Consider the following 22074-nt stretch of genomic DNA (forward strand, 5'->3'; position numbering starts at 1 on the left):
ATCAACAATGATTCTGCTTTTATTTCATTTGAGGCAGAAAGTGGTGAAATAAATGTTACATGAAGTAAAATGAGGTAAGAAATAAACATACAACATATTCAGTAATATTATTCACTGATAATTGAAGTCCAATGTATGCATTTTTTAACACTGTTCCGAAAACATCTATGGGGGGAATTCAATTAGCCACGATGTGGCTGCACATTTTTACCATTACAGCAGAGATTTCTGTAAAAATCCCACGGCTGCGATGTTCTGAGGGACATTGCGGCTATTTGATTCCCCCCCCATACGTGTCTACTTCATGGTAATCAAAGAAGAAACACTTACCGCAGAAAGGCACACATGGTGGATTAATTGACCTGAGTTTAGCCAAATATTTCTTTTGGTGATCTTCACTCAATTCATGAGCTTCTTCTAGAATCTTCCTTTGGCGACTTGGTACTTGCTGAAGAAAAACGAAGAGAACATTAAAGAACTATATTATAACTGTATATAGTCAGTAAAAATATTTAATTAAAGTCTGCGGTAAACTCAATCTGATTGAGTGAAAGTGACCAATGGCGAAATCTATTTCTTCCTAATATTTTTATTTGCCTGTGTTTCCCAGTATATTACCATTAAAAAAAGCTTCATCTGTCCTGGAAAAACCCTCAATATAAAACTTTGCAATGATGATGTGATTATTTAACTGTACCCATCAAATACAGGAAAATAATACTCACCTCAAAGGTGTTATCGAGCCTGTAAATTGGTGAGGAGTTCATGGCACTTACAACTTCAAGTACGCCGTTAAAATTGTTTAGCTCTTGAAAGACCTGAAGAATTTCAATGATTCGACTCACAACAACCACTCGCTCTTCAAGGTTTTCTGTTTCTACAATACATCTATGGGGTAACAGAGGAGAACAAATTGTTTAAACAATTCAATAAAGTAATTCATGTATGATTCACAGAAAGGTTAGAGAAAAATGTGAAATTCTCAAACAAGAATATTCTCAAACTTCATTCAAAACAAAGAAATATTTTGTCTAGGGAATACAGAAGTTATTTAATGGCTACTATACCAAATATACTATACGCTGACCTCTGTGACAAGTTTTTTTCTTTTGTTAAGTATAGGCTATGTCAATAGCCACTGATCACATAGAGGGCAGCTGTCCAACGGGTAACCAGTGAGGGCTATTTCTGCTGCAAACTCACTATCTCCCTTTTCCGTCAGGCAGGCTTTGGGTATAAGCTGCTGCCTGCAGTAATTTAAGTGAAAACCAGCAGACAGCGACAGATGAATGGGGAGAACCACTCAGGCTGTCAGTACTCCGCATAGAAATACAGTTCGCTCAGCTCTACCTATTGAGCAGCCAATAAGAGGAAAAAGAAAAATACCTCCTCCTACTGGCTGGTAAGCAAACAACACATGTACGGCAGGGCTGTCTAAACTGCAACACATCGACTACATGCAGTCCTTAAGGAGGTATTATGTGACCAGCAGTGGTATTATGAGGCCACCCTATATGGTGGCCTCAGTTTCGTCTTTGTTCCTTTTGTCTGTCATTATCCCTTCCCTTTAGAGTGTAAGCGCTCAAAGACAGGGTCCTGTGCTCGAGTGTCTCATATCTGCCCACTATCTGTCCGTTTTAACTTGTGCTGTATTGTTTGTGTGTCGTGGGATTTGTTCTGTTAACCTCAACCACGCATTATTCTGCTTATCTGTACGTATTTATGTAACTTTGTTGTAACCTCCTATGTACGGCGCTGTGGAAGTCTTGTGGCACCTTATAAAAGATAATAATTTCCATGGCTCTTATTATAAAAACTCAAAAAACATGCAAATGTTATATTAAATAATTATTTTGAAACAATTGTTTTCACAAAGTGAAAACTCATTGGCCTCCCATTCTCAAGGTTTCATTATTTGAAACTGGTGCAGCTTTATTTTGATGGCAACTATTTTTGGTTGTCTATAATGTCCTGCACTTGAGGAGCATAGAAATCTTTGACTGCTGGGACAGAAGTGTCCTCCGATGACATCTAAGCCAGACAGCCAGCAAGTTAGTATTTTAATGATAAAAGGAGTTGGGGGGGAAAAAAGAAAAGGGAATGGGGGTATATTAGCTAAGGAGGACAGTGGTGTGTATATGTATAGTACAGTAAGTTCATGATCACTGTAGCTATTAATTGTGTATTGGTATGCAATATGTAGGCTGTATATTCATGGTCAGTGTGGATGTGTGGCATATATTGGCATTAAAGATGTGTGTATATGTGTATGGTCAGTGGCAGTATTCAACAAGTATGTTTGGTACTTATTGTAGTAGTTAGTGTGAATATCAATATTTGCTGTGTGTACATAGTAAGTGTGGGTATGTTGTGTGCATGAGCTTTGCCTATGTTCATTGACACCGTGTATAACTTGTGTATATATGCATAATCAGTATTGATATGCCATTATTGTGATCAATAACGGTCTACTCTGATTGTAAGCGCTGGCCAGACTGTGTATGCATTGTCTGTATGTGCAAGGTCATCGGGTGAACATGTCGTGCTGGTGCCAATAAAGAGGGGTGTTTTCTGTTGGTGTGTGGCCAATGCTGCCATGATGTAGGAGGGATGTGTGAGCCAATGCTGCCATGATGTCGGAGGGATGTGTGAGCCAATGCTGCCATGATGTCGGAGGGATGTGTGAGCCAATGCTGCCATGATGTCGGAGGGATGTGTGAGCCAATGCTGCCATGATGTCGGAGGGATGTGTGAGCCAATGCTGCCATGATGTCGGAGGGATGTGTGAGCCAATGCTGCCATGATGTCGGAGGGATGTGTGAGCCAATGCTGCCATGATGTCGGAGGGATGTGTGAGCCAATGCTGCCATGATGTCGGAGGGATGTGTGAGCCAATGCTGCCATGATGTCGGAGGGATGTGTGAGCCAATGCTGCCATGATGTCGGAGGGATGTGTGAGCCAATGCTGCCATGATGTCGGAGGGATGTGTGAGCCAATGCTGCCATGATGTCGGAGGGATGTGTGAGCCAATGCTTCCATGATGTCGGAGGGATGTGTGAGCCAATGCTGCCATGATGTCGGAGGGATGTGTGAGCCAATGCTGCCATGATGTCGGAGTGGTGTGTGGCCATTGAGGATATAAGGGGATAAACATGTTCAGTGGGCATATTCTCCTAGGAAGGACTTGTATATTAAAGCAGTAAAGGTTTAGAAAAGAGGCAGTCTAAGTTAATTTTCTTAATGTTAATATGTATAATTAAGTCTTTCAGACTGGGTCCTTTCATTTCAAGATACTATGAAATTATACTGTACTTTATAGGTCAGATATACTGCCCTTTAAAGAAAATAATATTTTGAGGAAGTGCTCTACTATATTACAATCTAATAATAAAATACACATTTTAATTACAGTATGACAAACATTTGTGAACCCCACTGCCACAAGAGACATAATATACGGAGGCAAAAACAGAGACAATATTTGAAAAACAACCAAAATCTAAAATGGGTCATATAAAAAAATAATGCTACAACAATAGCAAGGCGACGTAGGAAATGCAGGAAATACGTTCAATTAAACAGTGCCTGATTTACTAAGTTTCCAGGTATTAACAAGATGTAAACAGCTTTCCCCTAATAGGTAATTTAACATTTATGAATACAGTTGATGAAAACAGACACATTATGTTGGCAAAATATTGGCAATGTTCCATGAAGGTACATTATATGGCATAAACACGCTTAAAGGAAGCACACAGCTTACTACACAATGGAACTGTTACTTTCAACATAACACCGCTTTTTTCCAGAACAGTAACGGTCTGTAAACAGCTGCCTGCAGACTTAAACTGGAATATCATAGTACTAAAAGGTCACCTACAATTGGTGCATTATGAAACTTAACAGTATATGTTTTATTTACCCACGTAATCTCCATTTCTGCTGTTTAAACAAGCAAATGTACATTGTCTTTGTTTGTTTTTTTAGTTTTTACACTGATGTTGTTTACTGAAATGTTGTGGAGCAATGTAAGCACACAAAATAAGTCCAGGCATCCTGTAAAAGCCACTGTTCAAGAGAGTGTGACAAGAAGAGTCTTTAAATAAAACAAATACATTTTCTAACTCATCCAGGCAAATCATCAAAACACTTGAACTCAAAATGACGAGGATTAGTATTAACAAACCTGTATTCGTCAGTTGTTTTTAAAAACTAGGTCATGCCAATTTATAGTAGAAGGCATATTTTCTTATATTATTATATTATTATATTGTCAGAGTTGGTAGCACTTGCCACAGAATCCCAGTAAATCTAATGGGAAATGCCCTTATAGAAAAGCATTTTATTACACAGCATGTCAGCAAAACAGAATGCAAAGCTGAAGGTAACAGAATTTTGCATTATACACTCTTTGGAATTTCAAGGTACAGGAAAAATGGCCTACTGAACTTTCTATGACATAGAAGGCACGTTACACACATACTGGTATATGCAATTAAGCTCAATGAAGAAGAAATGAAAGCCAGCAATAAATGGTGTCCGGCTCAGCGCTTTGATGTTTTCAGAAAGGCTCCATTGAACTGAACACGCTGAATGCATGAATAACACAGCAAATGTGCATCAAAAGTAAGACATCACCAAGTTTAGATTGAAAACAAAAAGGCACGGATAACCTGGTGTGATGTAGTAAAAACGACACAATGGTCCACACAGCATTAAAAGACTATCATCATCATCAGCTATTTATAGCGACCACAGTGCTGCGAGGCAGAAGTGCTAACCACTAACCCACAGTGCTGCCCAGATCAAGAGCTCATACAGTGAGAACATTGCCATGACTAAGCAAGAGGTGGGTAAAGCTTCTTTTGCTTCATTCATGGTGGGAGGAAAGCAGTGGCGGAAGTTGATAATGATATCATGTGTATTTATTAACCCACCCAAAATAAATAATTACAGATTACATTTAAGTGGTATCGCCATCTAGCAAAATAAACCTACTGTAGGGTGTTTGGGTAAGACCTGGGTTAAGGGTGTAGGTTCTCATCTGGAGTACCCAAATCTTATCCAGTTAGATTCTGGCAGGCAGGATTATGAAGCAGCCATTATAACTAAAGGGGTAAACTGTAGAATAGGTGAAATAATGCATCCAGTTACTTACTTTTCAAACCACAAAGTGAGATTGGTGGTGTGTCTGATCATTTTTAAGAGGTTAGGAGAGTTGATCTCTTTATCTTCTTTAGTCCATACACTACCAACAAGTTCAGACGACTGTACAGCTCTATGAAAAGATAAAAAAAATAAAAATGCAAAAAAATATTAAGATACAAATTCCACAGGGAAGAATATTTTGCCAACCGGAGGGGAAATTCAGCAAAGGCTATGGAACGACAAACTGTATATTCCTGGTATTTTCTTTAATTGTAAACTATGCTTCTGCTAAGTCTAAATGTAGAATGGACAGTAGATCTAGACAGCAGAATGATTTGGCAGTGATCAGTGTAAATGGAAAGGATAAACAATTTGCGGCTACTCAGCCATTGCTGAACTTCCACTTTGGTTACACCAACAATTAGATAGCCACAATTTTCTTGAGAACCCTATAAATCATCAGCCAAACTCCTTACGTAAAATTTCATCTCACCTCTTACTACATATCAACTATTTAAACTTTTACATAAATATACCTTTGTAAATAAACAGCTACACAGCTGCTTGCAGTAAAGTAAAATTTCTGGTCTATGAGATTATAACAAATGCTTTTGCTTAAAAAGAAGTTTTGTCAACATATAAGTCACTAAAGACTTCTATCAATAAAAGAACAACCTTCATGTCTTGAGCCGTTTGTCTGGCTGCTTTGAGTTGAGCCATATATTTAAACCAAACATCAATCAAGGTCAGGCAATGGGCACAAGCAACTGCACTGCCTGCAGTGAAAGGTTGTTCAAGGTCAAGTGCTGGGAACACCTAGACAATGGAGCATCCAGAAGAAGGCGATTGGGTCAATCCCTCCCCTCAAGCAGCACACCACATATGTTTTAATACTGGTAGAGGGGAAGGCAGAGGATCCTGCCTGTAGGGATTATGTTTTAAACCCAATCAGAGCATCTGGGCAGCATCCACTGTCTGTTTCTCAGCCACCAGGTTCGATAAAAGTGAAAGAAAGGGCAAAGTCCACCAATCAGAGTAAAGGAGGGGCTGGGCTATGCTAAATCCTCCCCACCTAGGAGCCATATGAACTGGGAGAACAGTGTAGTCAAGGGGTAAATGGTAAGATACAAGTTAATGCTCACAAATTAGGCTTTTTAAAAAGACAAAACAAACAAAAGACAGACAATGTATGGACAATGTACTCCTTTAAGTATGGCTAAATCAGCAAACATAGAAACAGATAAAATTGAAAGGAGAAACTACAAATAATTTAAATACTATTCATTTTTATGATTACAATTTCACTGTGATGGCACAGTCGATGATCATAATTCTTAACAGGTCCCCAGTTCGTTATGTGGGTATTGACAGTGCTGATCAGAACATTCAGGAAATAACAAGCCATACCTGTAAAGTTCAGACTCTAACAAAGTCAGTTGCCGAGCTATCTCTATAGGATGTAATGTAAGCAAGTCAAAGCTTTCTATCTGCCCAGGCCTGCTGATGTGCCATTCTATAGAAGGTGGTAAGCTCTCAAATGTTATATTGTGACTAGGTCCATTGGCTTGCGCTTGCTTTTTTCGTTGAATGATCTTTGTGATGGATTCTACCCACTTTTTCATGGCTTTTCCTGGAACAGAAATAGGTATTATTGCGGTGTGTTTATCCAGTAGTTTTAATGTGCTATTATTTAGTCAATACAGAAGTGAAAATACAATACTATTGAATTTTACACTAAAAGAAATAACTAGAATTTGTGAAAAGGACAACAGAAAAAGATAAACTGTGTGCAAGGAAATGTTGGTAAACAAGAAATGCAATTAGAATTTATTTAAATGCAGATTTAAACCTCCTACCTCTGACCGTTCCTATAAATTCTTCTAGTCGCAATAACAAATCTGCATCTCGTTCAAAGTCATAGAAATGATGTTCTACCCAATGTCGACAAACATTTAGAACCCTGAAAATAAACAGAATAAAACATCTAATTCCCACTATGTTTAATACAGAAAGATTTAGCGATACTACATGCTAGAAACTACAAAAGAGTAACGCCTTTCATTTTGGACCCTGAAACTGTGCTGGTTATTGAAAAAATTATGCCTATCCTACATAACTAATATTTGGTTAAGTAAATTTAGGGTGTATTGCCAACTGTTAAAAATGTCAATATTTTATAAGTATTCATTCCATTTATACCAAAATACAGCTATAAAGTGAGGTACAATAAAAAAAATATTGTTTGTAAAGAAGAAAAATAAATAAATCTAAATGTGAAAAACGTTCAGGTTAATTTGGCGATTACATTGAATAAAACCAAAATGCCTAAATCTTACCGTAACTGGACGGGTTGTACATATTCTTTCCTAAATCTTTTTAGCTCTCCACTGAGGGGTTGGTCACCGTTTTCCATGGCGATTCTGTCTGCTTCACTTGGCTCAGGCTCTGGAATCTCAAACCTAGTATAAAACCACAGCAAAATTATACTTCCAGTGAGAAGTAAGGACCTTAACGTTTCTATAAAAGTCTTTATCTTGGGTCAGTGACCTTTTAACAGGCAAATGCAGCGAAAACATAAAGTTAATCATAAATTTAGAGTCAAATTATTGAAGTGTGGCATTAATGTCACCCAGCAACATTCTTAATTAATTTTCTTTCATTGTCTACATTGACTATTGTAGGGAACTCCCATAAACACATTACTGTTTACCCTACTTGTTACAATTTTACAAAATAAATGAATATACTTTTTGTGAAATGTATGAGACTTTTCAAAGAATGGAGAGAAAAAAATGGGGCAAAACTATGGAGCAGATTCCAAATATTAGTTAATACAGTAATTTTAGTGTGGCTTTTTACTCACAGGGCTGTGAGCAAAAATCAGCACTAACGGTAATAATGTGCACCGTAGTAACGGTAATAGTGCTTTCCCCTATTTTTCTATAGAACAATGCGGTAAATTGAATCTGGCCCTATAATGCTAAATAAAGGTCATTACAAAACACACAACAAAATCCATTTATTTTTGGACAGAGGCCCCTGGAAGGGATATCAAGGCGTAACTACAAAAATCGAAGCACATGGAGGGACCAAAGTGCATTTGTACTGCTCAGCGGAGGTTTTGCGCTTCGTAAGTGATCTCTTTGGTATTAGAACATTTTCTCACTTTCTGCTTATGGACATACATTTAATTTTGCCATAGTATAATGTGATATTGAATTCTGTCAGCAATAAGGGTTGGTGTCATTTGCCACATGGAAAAAATGATAGTTTTCTATACCCAAACCCGACAATTTGCAAGAAAAACGAGGCTTTTGGAAGCCTCTAGTGTCAACCAATTCGGTATTTTAATAGTATGTGTCACGTACCTTTCTATGAGAAGGCTCAGAAGCTCCTGTGGTTTGCAGAAAGATCTATATGTTGTAAGAAATGTTCGCACAAAGTTGGGGTCTAGAAAATAATTGCAACTACATATTAGGTGTTGAAGATTACACAACTGGAGCAAATATGTTAGACAAAAAAGTTTTCTAAAAACTAGCAAAATGAGCCACAACCATCCAGTAAATTTTAATAGATCTGTGAGCATGTATTTATGGATACATTTATGCACATGGCCAGTGAGCACGGAGTTGCAGTTTATAGCTACACTTGTCAACCAGGACACCACACATAAAAGGTCAGTGTTATCATACATATGTACATTTGGAAAAAGATCTATGTAGGATTTTGGTAACGCTGTATAATAGGCCCTATGTTGGTACATTGTAACTTATATTTTATTTCAGAAAGCGAGCCGTAATTTCCCAAAGACTGAACTGTACACACATTTTACCGCCATAGGGTGGTCTGTGCACTATTACCGATATTACTGTAATAGTGCGCATAATTACCGTTAATATGGTCATTTCAACGCCGGCTTTTTGCTTGCGGCTCCCTGAGCAGAAATCCATGTTAAAATTGCTGTATTAACGGTAATACACTTAGTGCAGCGCTATGCTGGGGGAATTGAATTCCCCCCCGCTTTAGAGTCAAGAAACATAAAAAATTTTTTCCTGTTCTTTTATTTCTTAATTTAAAGCAAAGCATTAAGAACCCAGGTCACAAGACTAGCTGAAAACAAGGAGTACACAACTTAATTGTACGAAATTCTCATCTGACAAAAGAAAAGGCTTGTCACTGTTTAACTCAGCAGTGGGTAACCGGTGGCCCGTTGAGCCTTTACTTGCGGCCCCCCAGCCAGCTGCTCCCAATCTTATCAGAGCGGGGGCAGCCAACTTCTGCATCACGTCTCTGCATAGTGTAGAGGCGATCACTTGACATACCCAATGGCGGAGGGAGGGCACTATGCTTTCCCTCCACCTCTTTTACGTTGCCTCTAATCAGTTTAACTAGAGAAAAAAAACAGCATCTTGCATCATTCATATTAAAAACTGCAGGTCTGTTTTCAGACGTATGCTTTTCTATATAAAGTACAATGTATAAGTGATAAGTAGAAATGTATTCATAATCTTTGAGGAACTGGGGGTTATAATAAACAAACACTAATGTTTCATGGAGAACAAGGAGAACTAGGGAGATGTGTTGGGAAGTACAGCAACTATCCTCAAGGACACTGACCAACCGATGGGCCTCTAGCTTCCACCTCTCAGCGCACCCTCAATGAATGGATAAGTTAGTTGGATCGGAATCTAAAAATAAGTGATTGATGGCTTAAAGAAGCTCACAATGAAATAAATTACAGAGAATCGAAGACAGAAGATAGCAAAAACATAGCAAAAATGACTAAATATAAGAACAGTCGGAGAAAGATAACTGAAGTCACAAATAAATCTTTACAGGTTGTTTTTTCTGACAGAACAGTTAAGTAATGAGCCCATTCTTATGGTTTTTAATTAAAGGAACAGTATCATTACCAAGCAGATCTTTGCTTTGAAAAGTAGCTAATTTTGTGCCATGTCATTGTCAGTGTATTCTTAGGTATTTTCAGTCTGTCCACACGTGTGTGTGTGTGTGTGTGTGTGTGTGTGTGTGTGTGTATTTGTGTGTGTGTGTATTTGTTGGGGGGAGAGGGGAAATGAAAACATAACTGATTTTATTTTAAAAGGTCAACTACTTTGACAATACCGGTCAATGCTGTATGAAAAGTCAAATTGTGTTGTTAATACAACATACGTAAAAATTCTAACAAATTGAAACCATTCTGGCTACTACAAACCACTGGTATAACTAAGGGACGTTTGACTGAAATTGCTTGTTGAAACCTCAGAAACACACTGTTGCTGTCATCTGACATATATGCTGTGAATAACTGCCATTCCTTGGCAACATCTATAATCATGCAAACGGTGCCTTATCTTACTATGCTTACCAATGATGCTAAGGGAGATCAGTTATTCAAAACATGTATGTTAAATGGCAGCAACAGTATTTTCTGAGATTTCAACAAATGCATCCAAGCACTCATTCAAATATCAGGTGTTATGCCAGTAAGCAGTAGCAAACCGTAACTAATAATGATTTGGGGGTAAAGTTACAATTTAAAGTATTTAAATAACCATCTTCGAATATTCTGGGAGTCTCCCAAGCCCCCAGGAGAGTAGGCAACTATGACCCATTGTTTTCTCATGATAACTGACAAGTGAAATTGTCCTGTACACAGAAAGAAACAGCAAAATTCAGGTCTAAATCCACACTGTATACAGAATATTCCCTAAACTTAATAAAAAGAATATTCAGTCGGCAGCAGAGAAATATTGCGGAATCACACTTTTCTATTCTGTGTGCAGGACAATCTCACTGACCAGTTATGAGGAAACACTGGGGGCATAGCTGCCTACTCTCTGGGAATGTCCGGGAGACTCCCAGAATATTGCCATACCTCCTGGATTCTCGGGAATTTAGGCTAAGGCTGGGTATACACTACAGTGTTTCAGCTGATTACTGTGCCAAACACCCGATAAACGAGTGTTCGTCCCGATATTACATCAGTGTGTACACTGTAATGATGAACGATTATCGTACCAAAACAGATATCATTTAATTTGATTTTTAAACCGGACTAAATCTCAGTCATTGATGGAACGTAATCGTTCCAATCCTGCAGTGTATACATTCCCGATCTGGATTTCCATAGAGTTTACAGTCAATCTTTTCAGCCGATGGTTATGACAGATGAAGAGCACAGATCTGAAGGTAAATAGCATACAACGTATATAGTGTGTACACATGAATCGGCATGCTGATCAAGAGACTTTTTATTTTTTACAGTAGTTGGTAATATATAATGGTTATAAACTAAAATATGCACTGCTTCTTAAGCTGCTGGACAGCAGAGAAGTCACCGTGATGCGACGTCCCGGCATTCCAAACACTCTGACGTTATAGTGTGTCAATGGGGAAGAGGAGATATAGGGCGAGAGAGTGAGGGGGTGACGGGAGGGGAGAAAGAGACTAATGGGGAAGATGGGCTGAAAGACAGTGAGAGGAGAGAGAGATGAGGTAAGAGAAAGAGTGGGGGGAGACAGGGAGAAAAACAGGGAACAGAGAAAGGGGTTTGTGGGTGAGTGAGAGGGAAAGACAATGGTAGTGAGAACAGTTGGGGGAGGGGGAGTGGAAGTGTGAGAGGTGCCTGCTTCATATATATCTGAAATGCTTTTTCAAAAGTAGGCAAGTATGTGCATTGTAAACTGTTGTCCACCATTATCAGTCATTTTAGGCACTGGTTACGTCAGGAAGTCAGATGTGCATGAAAAGGAAACCGTCAAAATGTAAAACTTCTACGTCAATGACACGCTCTTTAAACTCCCAACTGTATAACTGCGAATGTTATTAGTGGCTCTTTTATAATGAGCAAACCTGCAGTTCTTTAATCCAAGTAACAGTTTGAATGAGATTGGTTTGTATAGACCAGTGTTGGCTAACCTGTGACACTCCAGGTGTTGTGAAACTACAAGTCCCAGCATACCCTTCCAGCAATAAGCTGCTATATATTGGCAAAGCATGCTGGGACTTTTAGTTTCACAATACCTGGAGTGTCACAGGTAAGTCGTTTTAAAAACTAAAAAGTACATGACACTGAATTTCTTTGTAATCTGCTTCATCTCTTTTCAATAAAGGGGGGGATTTCACTTACATCCTATCCCTTCCCTGAGGTAGTGTACATTCCAATGTCATATACAATGATAATTTGACACACTTATGTAGTACAGTGTCATCAATACAGAATTACAGCAGCATGCACACTGTTCCCAAGCCCCTGACTAAAGACACCTGCCAGTATCCTCACTTGAAAGCTTGCCAATAACTAACCTATTACAGCAACTGATTTATTGGTGTTTAGTAATAGGTCTAAGATATTTAGTACAATACAACCAACTAGGATGTTTCATATACAAACTTCTCAAGTCTACTAATCTCAGACACTGCTGTAAGATATACTGAACGGAGTATATATGCAGCTATCCACGTAGTGACACATCGTCTAGCAACAACTCACACAGCTATTATAGTAAGTTTATTCCCCTTTATATCATTGATTCAGCCCAGGATGGAGGGTTAAAGTTAACTCTGACGTTAAATTTTATGCAAATCTTACTCAGGACTGTCTGAAAGAATTTTATGCACCCCCATATACCATGTAAAAAAGCACCTGCACAGAAGGTTCATTTAGGGCAACAGGGCAGTTTCTTGCCTTGTGAAGTCTTATAAGCATATAAGAATATGAATTTGTGTTAGTTTATGTGCAGTTTTAGGAAAGCTCACTGCTCAACAGTTATCCAGTCAATACCTCTCTTCCATTTATGCCTTGATGGTAGCTTGGCCTCCCCTCTGGTCCCTCATAAAATAGGTGGGCAGCACAGTGGCCTAGTGGTTAGCACTTCTGCCTCACAGCACTGGGGTCATGAGTTCAATTCCCGACCATGGCCTTATCTGTGAGGAGTTTGTATGTTCTCCCCGTGTTTGCGTGGGTTTCCTCCGGGTGCTCCAGTTTTTTCCCCACACTCCAAAAACATACTGGTAGGTTAATTGACTTATCAAAATTGACCCTAGTCTCTCTCTGTCTGTCTATGTGTTAGGGAATTTAGACTGTAAGCTCCAATGGGCAGGGGTTGATGTGAATGAGTTCTCTGTACAGTGCTGCGGAATTAGTGTCGCTATATAAATGATGATGATGATGATGGACACAGTATAAGTCCCCCTTGAAAGATGCTATTTTCCAATGGAGTTAATATGAGGCGCTCAGTTATAATTAAGGGTGAACATAGCAACTCACTGCTGAGTGCATGTATAAATGGAAAATATTGGCAAAAGTGCTAGCCCAGTTCAATTCTGCTTGAAGATATTGAAATAACCCCACAATGGTCTTTAAACACATGTTGAATTCCATAGACTCCCATTTACTTTTACTTACCAATTTTTTCAGGTTTACCCATCTGTGGTAATGAATAGTTACCCCAGAGCAGGGAACAATTGGCTAATTCCAACCCTCTCGTTACCTGCCTTTATTTGGCCCATAATTTCCCTATCATACAGATGGCAGGGTGCGATACATTTGTAGGTGCTCACTTCCTTCTTCAATTAAGTAACCTATACTCAACAATATGAGCTTGCATCCCACTTCCTATTGGGATCTAGTATTTCAAATGCTGGAGCTGACTGACCAGATGGTATATAAACTTGTTAGGAACAACTAAGCCATCTCGCCCTTTTGACCTTTGCAATGATATGAATCTTATTAAGAAGGCCTGTTTACCCATCCATACCAAGGAGGAATAGAAGAAATTCAATTTTGCAAATAACAGATCACTACACTGTAGTCTATATACAATACTTTAGGCATTAGTATTAATATTTATAAAGTGCCAACATATTAAGGAGCACTTTTTATAGAGCTTAATCATTCACATCAGTCCTTGCCCCAGTGTAGCTTACAGTCTGAATTCCCTACCACACAAAACACACACCAACATTAACCTACCCAATCTGTTTTTGGACTGTATGAGGGAAATCCAAGCAAACATATTAAATACATATTCCATTGTAGGGTTTCAATTCAACTTTAAAAAGTCTAGTACAGTGTTTCCCAAACCCAGTCCTCGGGGACCGCTAACAATGCAGGTTTTCAGGTCACAGGTGAAATAATTATACCACCTGTGGATCTTTCAAAATGTGTCAGTCAGTAATGAATATACTTGTGCTCAAGCAAAGAGATATGGAAAACATGCACTGCTAGGGGTCCCTGAGGACTGGGTTTGGGAAACACTGGTCTAGTAGGAAGGCTGACACCTGGACACACAATTATTTAAATTGACTGGCAAAAACACATTATTGAGCCACACCCTCCAGCAGAGATGGAAGTGGGTCAAACTGCATCAATACTGATAAGATCCAGTTTATTGTAAGAATGAAAAATTGAAAATGGCTCAGAAGCTAGCAGGGTCCGGGGACTGGGCACGCCTGGCTAATGATGTGCCCAAAATCATAAATCAAAATCATAAAAATGCCAGAAAACCAATAACAAAAGACAGGCAATGGCAGAACATTAAATAAGAACAATGTATCTGCAAATAACAGTTCTGACCTTGACTCAAACATTATAACTTTACAGGGCTAAAGCAGAACACAAAGGGTCGGGAAGGGAAAAAGGAACAGGGAGAGAAGGAAATGGGGGCTACAGAGTTAAAAGCTTTGATAGCATCTAATGCCAACACTGCCCTATAATCTATATTCTCATTGCATTCTTGCAAGTTTATAAAATAGAGTCTACTAATAATTGATGTGGACCTCTTCAGTATTGAAGTAGGTTTGGTGTTAATGCACTATGGATGCCAAAACAGAAGAGGTGGCAGGACTCAGGTCAGGTGTCAGTGTCTTAACACTGGAGTTCAAAAGTGATAGAGGTCTATATGACAACATATATATGGATCTTTAAAGTATTACTATAAATATTGTCACACACATAGAAGACGGCACTATGAATTTTAATAATAATAATTATAAGAACCGTGAATAGCAGGTGACATTACCACAAGTCTGTATTAATATTTTTGAAAACTAGTAAATGCCTAATGGCATTTCATTATGAAAACAATCTTGAGGGGGGTGGGGGGGGGGACTATAAAACTGTGCCCCCCTCCATATCGGTCTTGTGCTCTCTGCTATAATGTTTTAGGCATTATCTAAATTAGCTGTTAGTGTGGCTTCACAGAGCTCTGAAAATACTGAGGTGATTACTCTATACAACAATATGTGAGAATTCCTGCAGTTTGATAATATCACAGGAACACATTGGCCATGCTTCTGAAAAAACATGTTCAAACGATCATGAATATGTTACTGCCTAGAAGATGGCTAACTTCATGCAGACAAAGTGAATTTAGGGGAATATATTGAGCTGTGGCACAAAGAGTATGCAAAATATAAGTTTTCTGTTCAGATATCCATTTGCTATATACTTGTGAGAATGTGACAGGTGCACTTTAAGATTATATCTGAACTTATTATTAGAGATGTGCGATCATACTTCTAAAGCAGTTGAAATCACACCTGCTCTGCGGCTGCGTCACTGCAAAAATCCTGACTCACTGCCCCCCATAGAATTTATGATGCGTCAAAAATACTTGTATGTTCAGGCAACATCTGGTCCCGTGAAAGAAGACCTGTCATTTCTGACATAAAGGCAGTTTTACCATGTGTTCATGCCAGCTGTACTATGTAGAATATCTTTGTGCGCTATATGCAAATCCCAAATGTCAGCTATCAGACAGAGTCATGCTCACACCGACTTCCTATATCACAGCTATCCTGTCTTGCACAGGAATTTTAAGAAGATTTCAACAAACATTGCATTTACATCACAAATTTTAATGATCATATATATCGGGTACATAATGGCCCCTATTGTCTATTAGATCATGTATTCCATCCTTCCTTGGTTTTATTAAATATGCCACCCAATCCTGCTGTTCATGAGATGTCGGTCGCCTTTACAACCGTCATTCAGTCTCCTTCCTACACATATATAGGGATGATGAAAGAAATGGACGACAGTAAGAGAAACAAAACAATGACGTTGTGATAGAAGCTGTCTGAATTGTTTTATTTGTATTTCATGTAATTAAAGAATGTAGTGGAAAACTTCAATTAGAAGATGCATCATTTAAGCATTTCTTTCTTAGTAGTGTTCCTGTTAAAGTGTATGCAAAGCATTTACTCTTTGGTCCAATATACCAGCTAAGCAGGATTGCAGGACTCAAATTATGGCCATTTGTAAGAAAATCAACATAATAAATGTATATCTTCCTTTTTTTACGTAGAGTAAACACATAATGTATGCGAGATTTGTCAAGTTTAAAATTTGTTGCACCTTAAATAAGGCAATTTCTAGATTTTAAAAGAATACAGTGACCTACAATTAGCTCTAAACAATCTTCCTTGAACTCCTTAAGAAAGGAAACAGACTTCACGCTGACGCACAAATGCTATTTTTGCAAACAAAAAAGGAACCAGAAATAGATCTACTCAGACTTTGAAAACAATACTTGGTAGGAGAGAGTCAGGACCCAAATGGCATTACCTTGGAGCGCAATTAATTAAGAAGGACAAGATAACAGACAGGTCACTTCCTTTTACTGAAGCTGCAGACCTTACTCATTAAGACAAGAACATTACTTGGATTCTAATAATAAAGTAACCACAGCAGATCTTTGTTTAAAACTTGGAGAGAATAACCCCCTCCTTCCTTTATCGTCACTTCTTGCACAGTGCCAAGAAGTCAACTTTTACTGCAAACTTTGAGACTCCCATGTTTATCTTGGGTGTGAGCCATAAACTTATTTTTAAATCAATAGAAAAAGGCCAGAAAATCCACTAACTTTTTAATACACAATCCTACTGCATTTAAATGAAAAAGATGAAACCTCACTCTAGAGAGCAATTCAAAAAAATAATTATTGTAATTTATTGAACATCATGAAAGCCCCCTGCCACTGAGAAAGACAAATAGGAGGTCATCAAGCCCTTATTCTATCCAGTAATACATAAAATGTGACATAGTACACCTGATTGTCCATAACCTCTACCAATATGGCATCACTTTTTAAATAAGATTTGGTCCACCCATTGGAAAGCAGTAATCTACAGCAGGGCTGTTAGGCTATCAGCCCCCCAAGGCTTACACCGTCTGAATGTTTTGTTTTTCTAGTATCACTTTCAGGAGTACATAGTTAGAACATATTTATGTGCCTCTTCTTTTTGGATGTAACTAATCTACAGGAATCTAGTTCTTGAAAGAAAAAATACCAAATATGGTAATATGCAAATTAATATTATACACTAAGGCTAAAAACTACAGGTAGCTCTCCATTACTGGGAACAGCCACTGATCCACAGCTTAACTCAAAAAGAGTTATTATAATCCACATGGGGCCCGGACTAATGCCCATTTTACAGTAGTACCCTTAGAAAATGAATTCTGGTAACTGCGCAAAGCCTATTTATTGGATAAAGACAAGCATGCAGACCTAAAAACGTCACTTCATATACACCCACAAGGATACAGTGCTGAAAGCGTCTCTGTGGTAACAAGCGATTCATTTAAAATTCCTAAAACTATAGGTTACCAAAACACAGTTTCAGCAATGTTTTAAGGATGGTTACTTTCAGAGGTCCTTTCCTGTATGGGAAAAAAAAAAGATAGAAGACTGGCAGACTCAAGGTTATTCTACGTTATCTTAAGTACATTACTTTTTTTTTTATATATAAATGTCTAAATTTGTTTGAACTGGGGGAAAAACAAAACATAAAAAAAACAACAAAAGTATATTTTAAAGCTTTATCTGGAGCAGAGATCCCTGCAGCTCCATACAACACTTGCATACATCAGCACACACATACATACAAATGACTTTCTTGTGCATGTATCCTATGTGACAATCCCCCTGGACAGCTGTCATATGGACGAATTATCCCTATTATTTCTCCTATTTGTTGGAGGGTATACTAAATGAAATAGATTTAAGAAGCAGGATTAACTTTTTAACAGCCACCAGACAACATGTTTACCTGCTGATATTTAAAGAAATAATTACAAAATATATTTCCTTGCATTGCCAATAGAAAGCATCACCCTGGTCCAGCCAGTGTGAACTTGTTAATGGCCCTTGCTGCATCTGCCTGACCCCAGTGCTTTCACAGGTTAAACTGCAGTGTATGATCACAACAACCTGGGGGAATTAAGAAAGTGAGCATCTCCACTCTGCCTGCCTCCGATGAACTAATGGAAGCACTAGGCCAGTGTTGGCTAACCTGTGACACTCCAGGTGTTGGGAAACTACAAGTCCCAGCATGCTTCGCCAATATATAGCAGCTTATTGCTGGAAGGTTATGCTGGGACTTGTAGTTTCACAACACCTGGAGTGCCACAGGTTAGCCAACACTGCACTAGGCCAACAAAAAACAAAATTGTTAGCACAGCACTATGAAGTACTAGACTGGGAAAGTATATCTCTCCATTAAATGGCTGCCCAAGGACATCAGTAGAGATTTGAGACAAGACATACAGGATATGCACTTATTAATAAACCTATACAAGAAAAATTTACAATATGCTTTCAGTGTTCCAAACCTTCGTTATTTGATGCTGGCAATGGTAATTCAATAGCTCAAGGTAACATTATCACATTGCAAAGGAAACTTTATGATTATAGATGCCTTTATCATTCCATTTATAAAGGCTGTGAATTTTAAACAAGAATATAAAAACAAATGATTAAAAAAATACTTGCTTTTTTACAAGCCCAAAACACCTCATTGTCAGTTTCATACTAAAGTTTAAATTAGGTAAATGACAAATGCAGAATGTATTTTAATTGTGACTTTATTGTAGGTTTATTGATAGAGAAGAGGCAGAGATACCATACCTGCATACATGTGAAAAGTTAGTCTTTCGATGAGTTTCACTACAGTCCCAGCCTTGATGATGGGGATACCAGATTTTGGTTGTACATTTTCCTCAAATAGAATATTCTCCTCTGAGTCCGGCTCTGCAAACCTGTACAGTTTGGGGCTCGGGAGCCTCAACTGTTCTTCTTTCTCCTCTTGTAAAATAGTCCCATCTAACATTCGCTCTAATGTACTTCGGTACTGCAGGGATATTAAGGCAGCCATCCAGTTGTTTTTTTCTTCTGCTGATTTAGCAGCAAAAATAACACTGTTCTCATCCTTTAAGATAATCTCAAAAGCATGTCTATATTCATTAGTGTCATCCTTGTCGTTGATTTGGACCTTTCGCATAAAGAACTTTTCCTTCAAACGATATTCTGCATTACTGGCACCTGGTAGCCTAGGTTGTCCATGATTTGACTTACAGCAGATCATCAAGCCATCAAAGAGGAATATATGTCTCTCATGCTTGGCCCCTACTCGTGTTAGGGCCCCCTCCATGATGAATTCATTGCAGCATTGTCCAATGTCCTTTCCCTCCCACCCGTCAATGTTTTTCTGAATCTCATTCATTTTCTTAATGGCTAACTGTTTTCCCTTCATTTGGTGATTATAAAAACGACATGCAGACTCACTGTGGAATGAAACAGAAAGACTCCATCAGAACGGATCTACATCACTGCGATAAATCAAGTGACACAACAGTGCAATGCCAGTTTGAAAGGAAGCCCCCCCCCCCCCCCCCAAAAAAAAACCTCATCTATGTCTTGTGAGTTAAATTAGACATTTTTGTCATTCCATGAGGCCCATCTAAATGTATAATGTTACAAAATAAGGTCAAAATCAGAAAAACCTAATTCTGATTTTGCTAAACTTTTAAGACTTACATTTGCTAACACAATTACATATAACTAACCACGCCATTTTTTGCTTGTCTCTTAAAATAAGGATATAGAATATATATATATATATATATATATATATATATATATATATATATATATATATATATATATATATATATTAAATAAAGTATTAAATATTACAACATAAAACAACTAGTATTAGAGTAAGTAAAAATGACAATATGGTCTTAAAAACTCATTACAGCAGATATTTTCCTGATAATTAGAAGCAACATACATAGGAGATTGCTGCCTATACAAGCAACAGAGACTTCATAAAAGCAGCACAAAATTAGTAAGGAATGAGCAACACACATTTGGACATCAAATTATTCAACACAAAACCTCAATTAAAATAATACTTTCTATATAACATACAATAAAATAACTCCCAAATCTAATAATACAGCAGCTTAATAAAAAACGCTCTAAATCTACACTTTGGTGGCACATTTACCGAACCTGAGAACAGTCCACTTTTGAAGCTTTGAAAGCTGTCTGAAAATGGCCTGAGTTGCAGCTTGCAGTGACTGCTACATATGAAAGGTTTTCAGACAAAAACAATCGCCTGTCTTTAATGTCACTTCCTTTAAAAACAAAAGAAAGCACTTTGGCACTCCTACTTTGTTGTATTCTCTATTGTTTACACTAACCAAGAAAAAGTATAGCAAAATAAGTGACTTCAATTGCTTTCAAGCTTTATGTTTTGTTATTTTAAACTGTAGGAAACCTCAATGATTTAAAGCTATTAAGGAAAAAGAAAGGTTAGTAAAGATGTTGACTATTGGGACGGCGCAGCCTTGGTCAGTTAAGGGCTCATCTGAGTGACATAAGAAAAAAAAGAAGGAGAAATTTCATATTTTGCTCTATACAGGGAAAAAAAAATTATGTCCTGTTCACAGGCGTGAATGGAACTAACCAGAAGTTCATTAGTAGAGCATAGCAAGATATAAATAAACAATATTACAACAGTAATATTTGTATGAGCCATTAGCATTTAAAAGATAAGATAGTAACAGGATGAAATATACACATACTATTGTATATACTATTGTTCCAGTATTTCACATATGACTGCATTTAAAAAGATTATTAAAGCAGCAATTCCATTAAAAAATGAGGTATATATTTTTTTTTAAACACAAATCACTAGCAGGATTTAAAAAAATATTGGCAATTACCATTTTGCATTAGTTTGTTTCTTCAGGTTGTTATCAATTCTGCACATTGTCATGTGATCATGACAACCAGTCACATGGCACATTGGCGCAGTGAGCAGAGGGGCTTTGCAACGCCCTTCTGAACTCTATGAACTGTGCACTATAAAAACACTCCTCCTCTTTTCTCTCACTGTCTTCATATGACATCCTGAGAGCTATGAGCCTGTGTCTGTCTAACTGGCAGCTATATTATGCAACCTCCAAAGATATTTTGAAAAGAAGATAATGATTTGTAGAACAACTGCTAAGAAAAATATCTACCAGATGTATGCAAAAGAAAAGAATAAGTAGATTAAATTCACAGATTATTTATTTTCATTGAAATATTCCATGACAGCCCTTATTGATGGGTTATCCCTTAATCAGCTTAGTAGAGACAGGTAAAGATTGACACCCCGAAAGGTGTGCAATGTGCCTCTTCCTTCCATAGCTTGTCTTTCTATAACTTCCCAAGCTCTCTCTGAAAAAGAACATAATCATCTACAACATGTGAGGGAATATTAGTGCTGCCATGGAGTATTTTGAGGAAAATAAATTATCCGTGAATATAGCTTGCTTATTTCCTCTTCCTACTACATGGCAGCCCTTACTGATGGGATGTACCCAAGCAATACCCTGGGTGAGTTTCAACGAAATCAGTCTCAGCAACAGAGATCATACATACAAGTATTTACATATAACATCATGGAGGATCCGTCTTCCAAATTGTATGTCTGTTGCTTCCGCCACTTCCAGGAGATCGTGGCTGAAAAAAGTGTAGTGAAGTTCTGAGAGCAACTCTGCATAAGTTATTTGCCGAATCCTGTGCTCTATATGCTCTATTGTGTTTGTTTTGGCATTTTGACTAGATCTGTAGGTA

At 37.9% G+C, this 22074-nt stretch overlaps 1 protein-coding gene across 1 annotated transcript in view; it reads right to left on the minus strand.

Annotated features, from left to right (window-relative positions):
* Nucleotides 1-22074, minus strand: part of SOS1 (SOS Ras/Rac guanine nucleotide exchange factor 1) — a 105393-nt gene that overhangs the window by 7801 nt on the left and 75518 nt on the right. The window contains exons 10-17 of the mRNA XM_075203705.1: nt 19069-19724; nt 8518-8599; nt 7486-7608; nt 7006-7109; nt 6557-6779; nt 5160-5279; nt 726-888; nt 331-448 (exon numbers count right to left, since the gene is read on the minus strand). Of these exons, the coding sequence (XP_075059806.1) occupies nt 331-448; nt 726-888; nt 5160-5279; nt 6557-6779; nt 7006-7109; nt 7486-7608; nt 8518-8599; nt 19069-19724 (1589 nt within the window). The remainder of the gene's footprint in view (nt 1-330; nt 449-725; nt 889-5159; nt 5280-6556; nt 6780-7005; nt 7110-7485; nt 7609-8517; nt 8600-19068; nt 19725-22074) is intronic.

The sequence above is a fragment of the Mixophyes fleayi genome, chromosome 3 (genome assembly GCF_038048845.1).
Source record: "Mixophyes fleayi isolate aMixFle1 chromosome 3, aMixFle1.hap1, whole genome shotgun sequence".
Taxonomy (NCBI): domain Eukaryota; kingdom Metazoa; phylum Chordata; class Amphibia; order Anura; family Limnodynastidae; genus Mixophyes; species Mixophyes fleayi.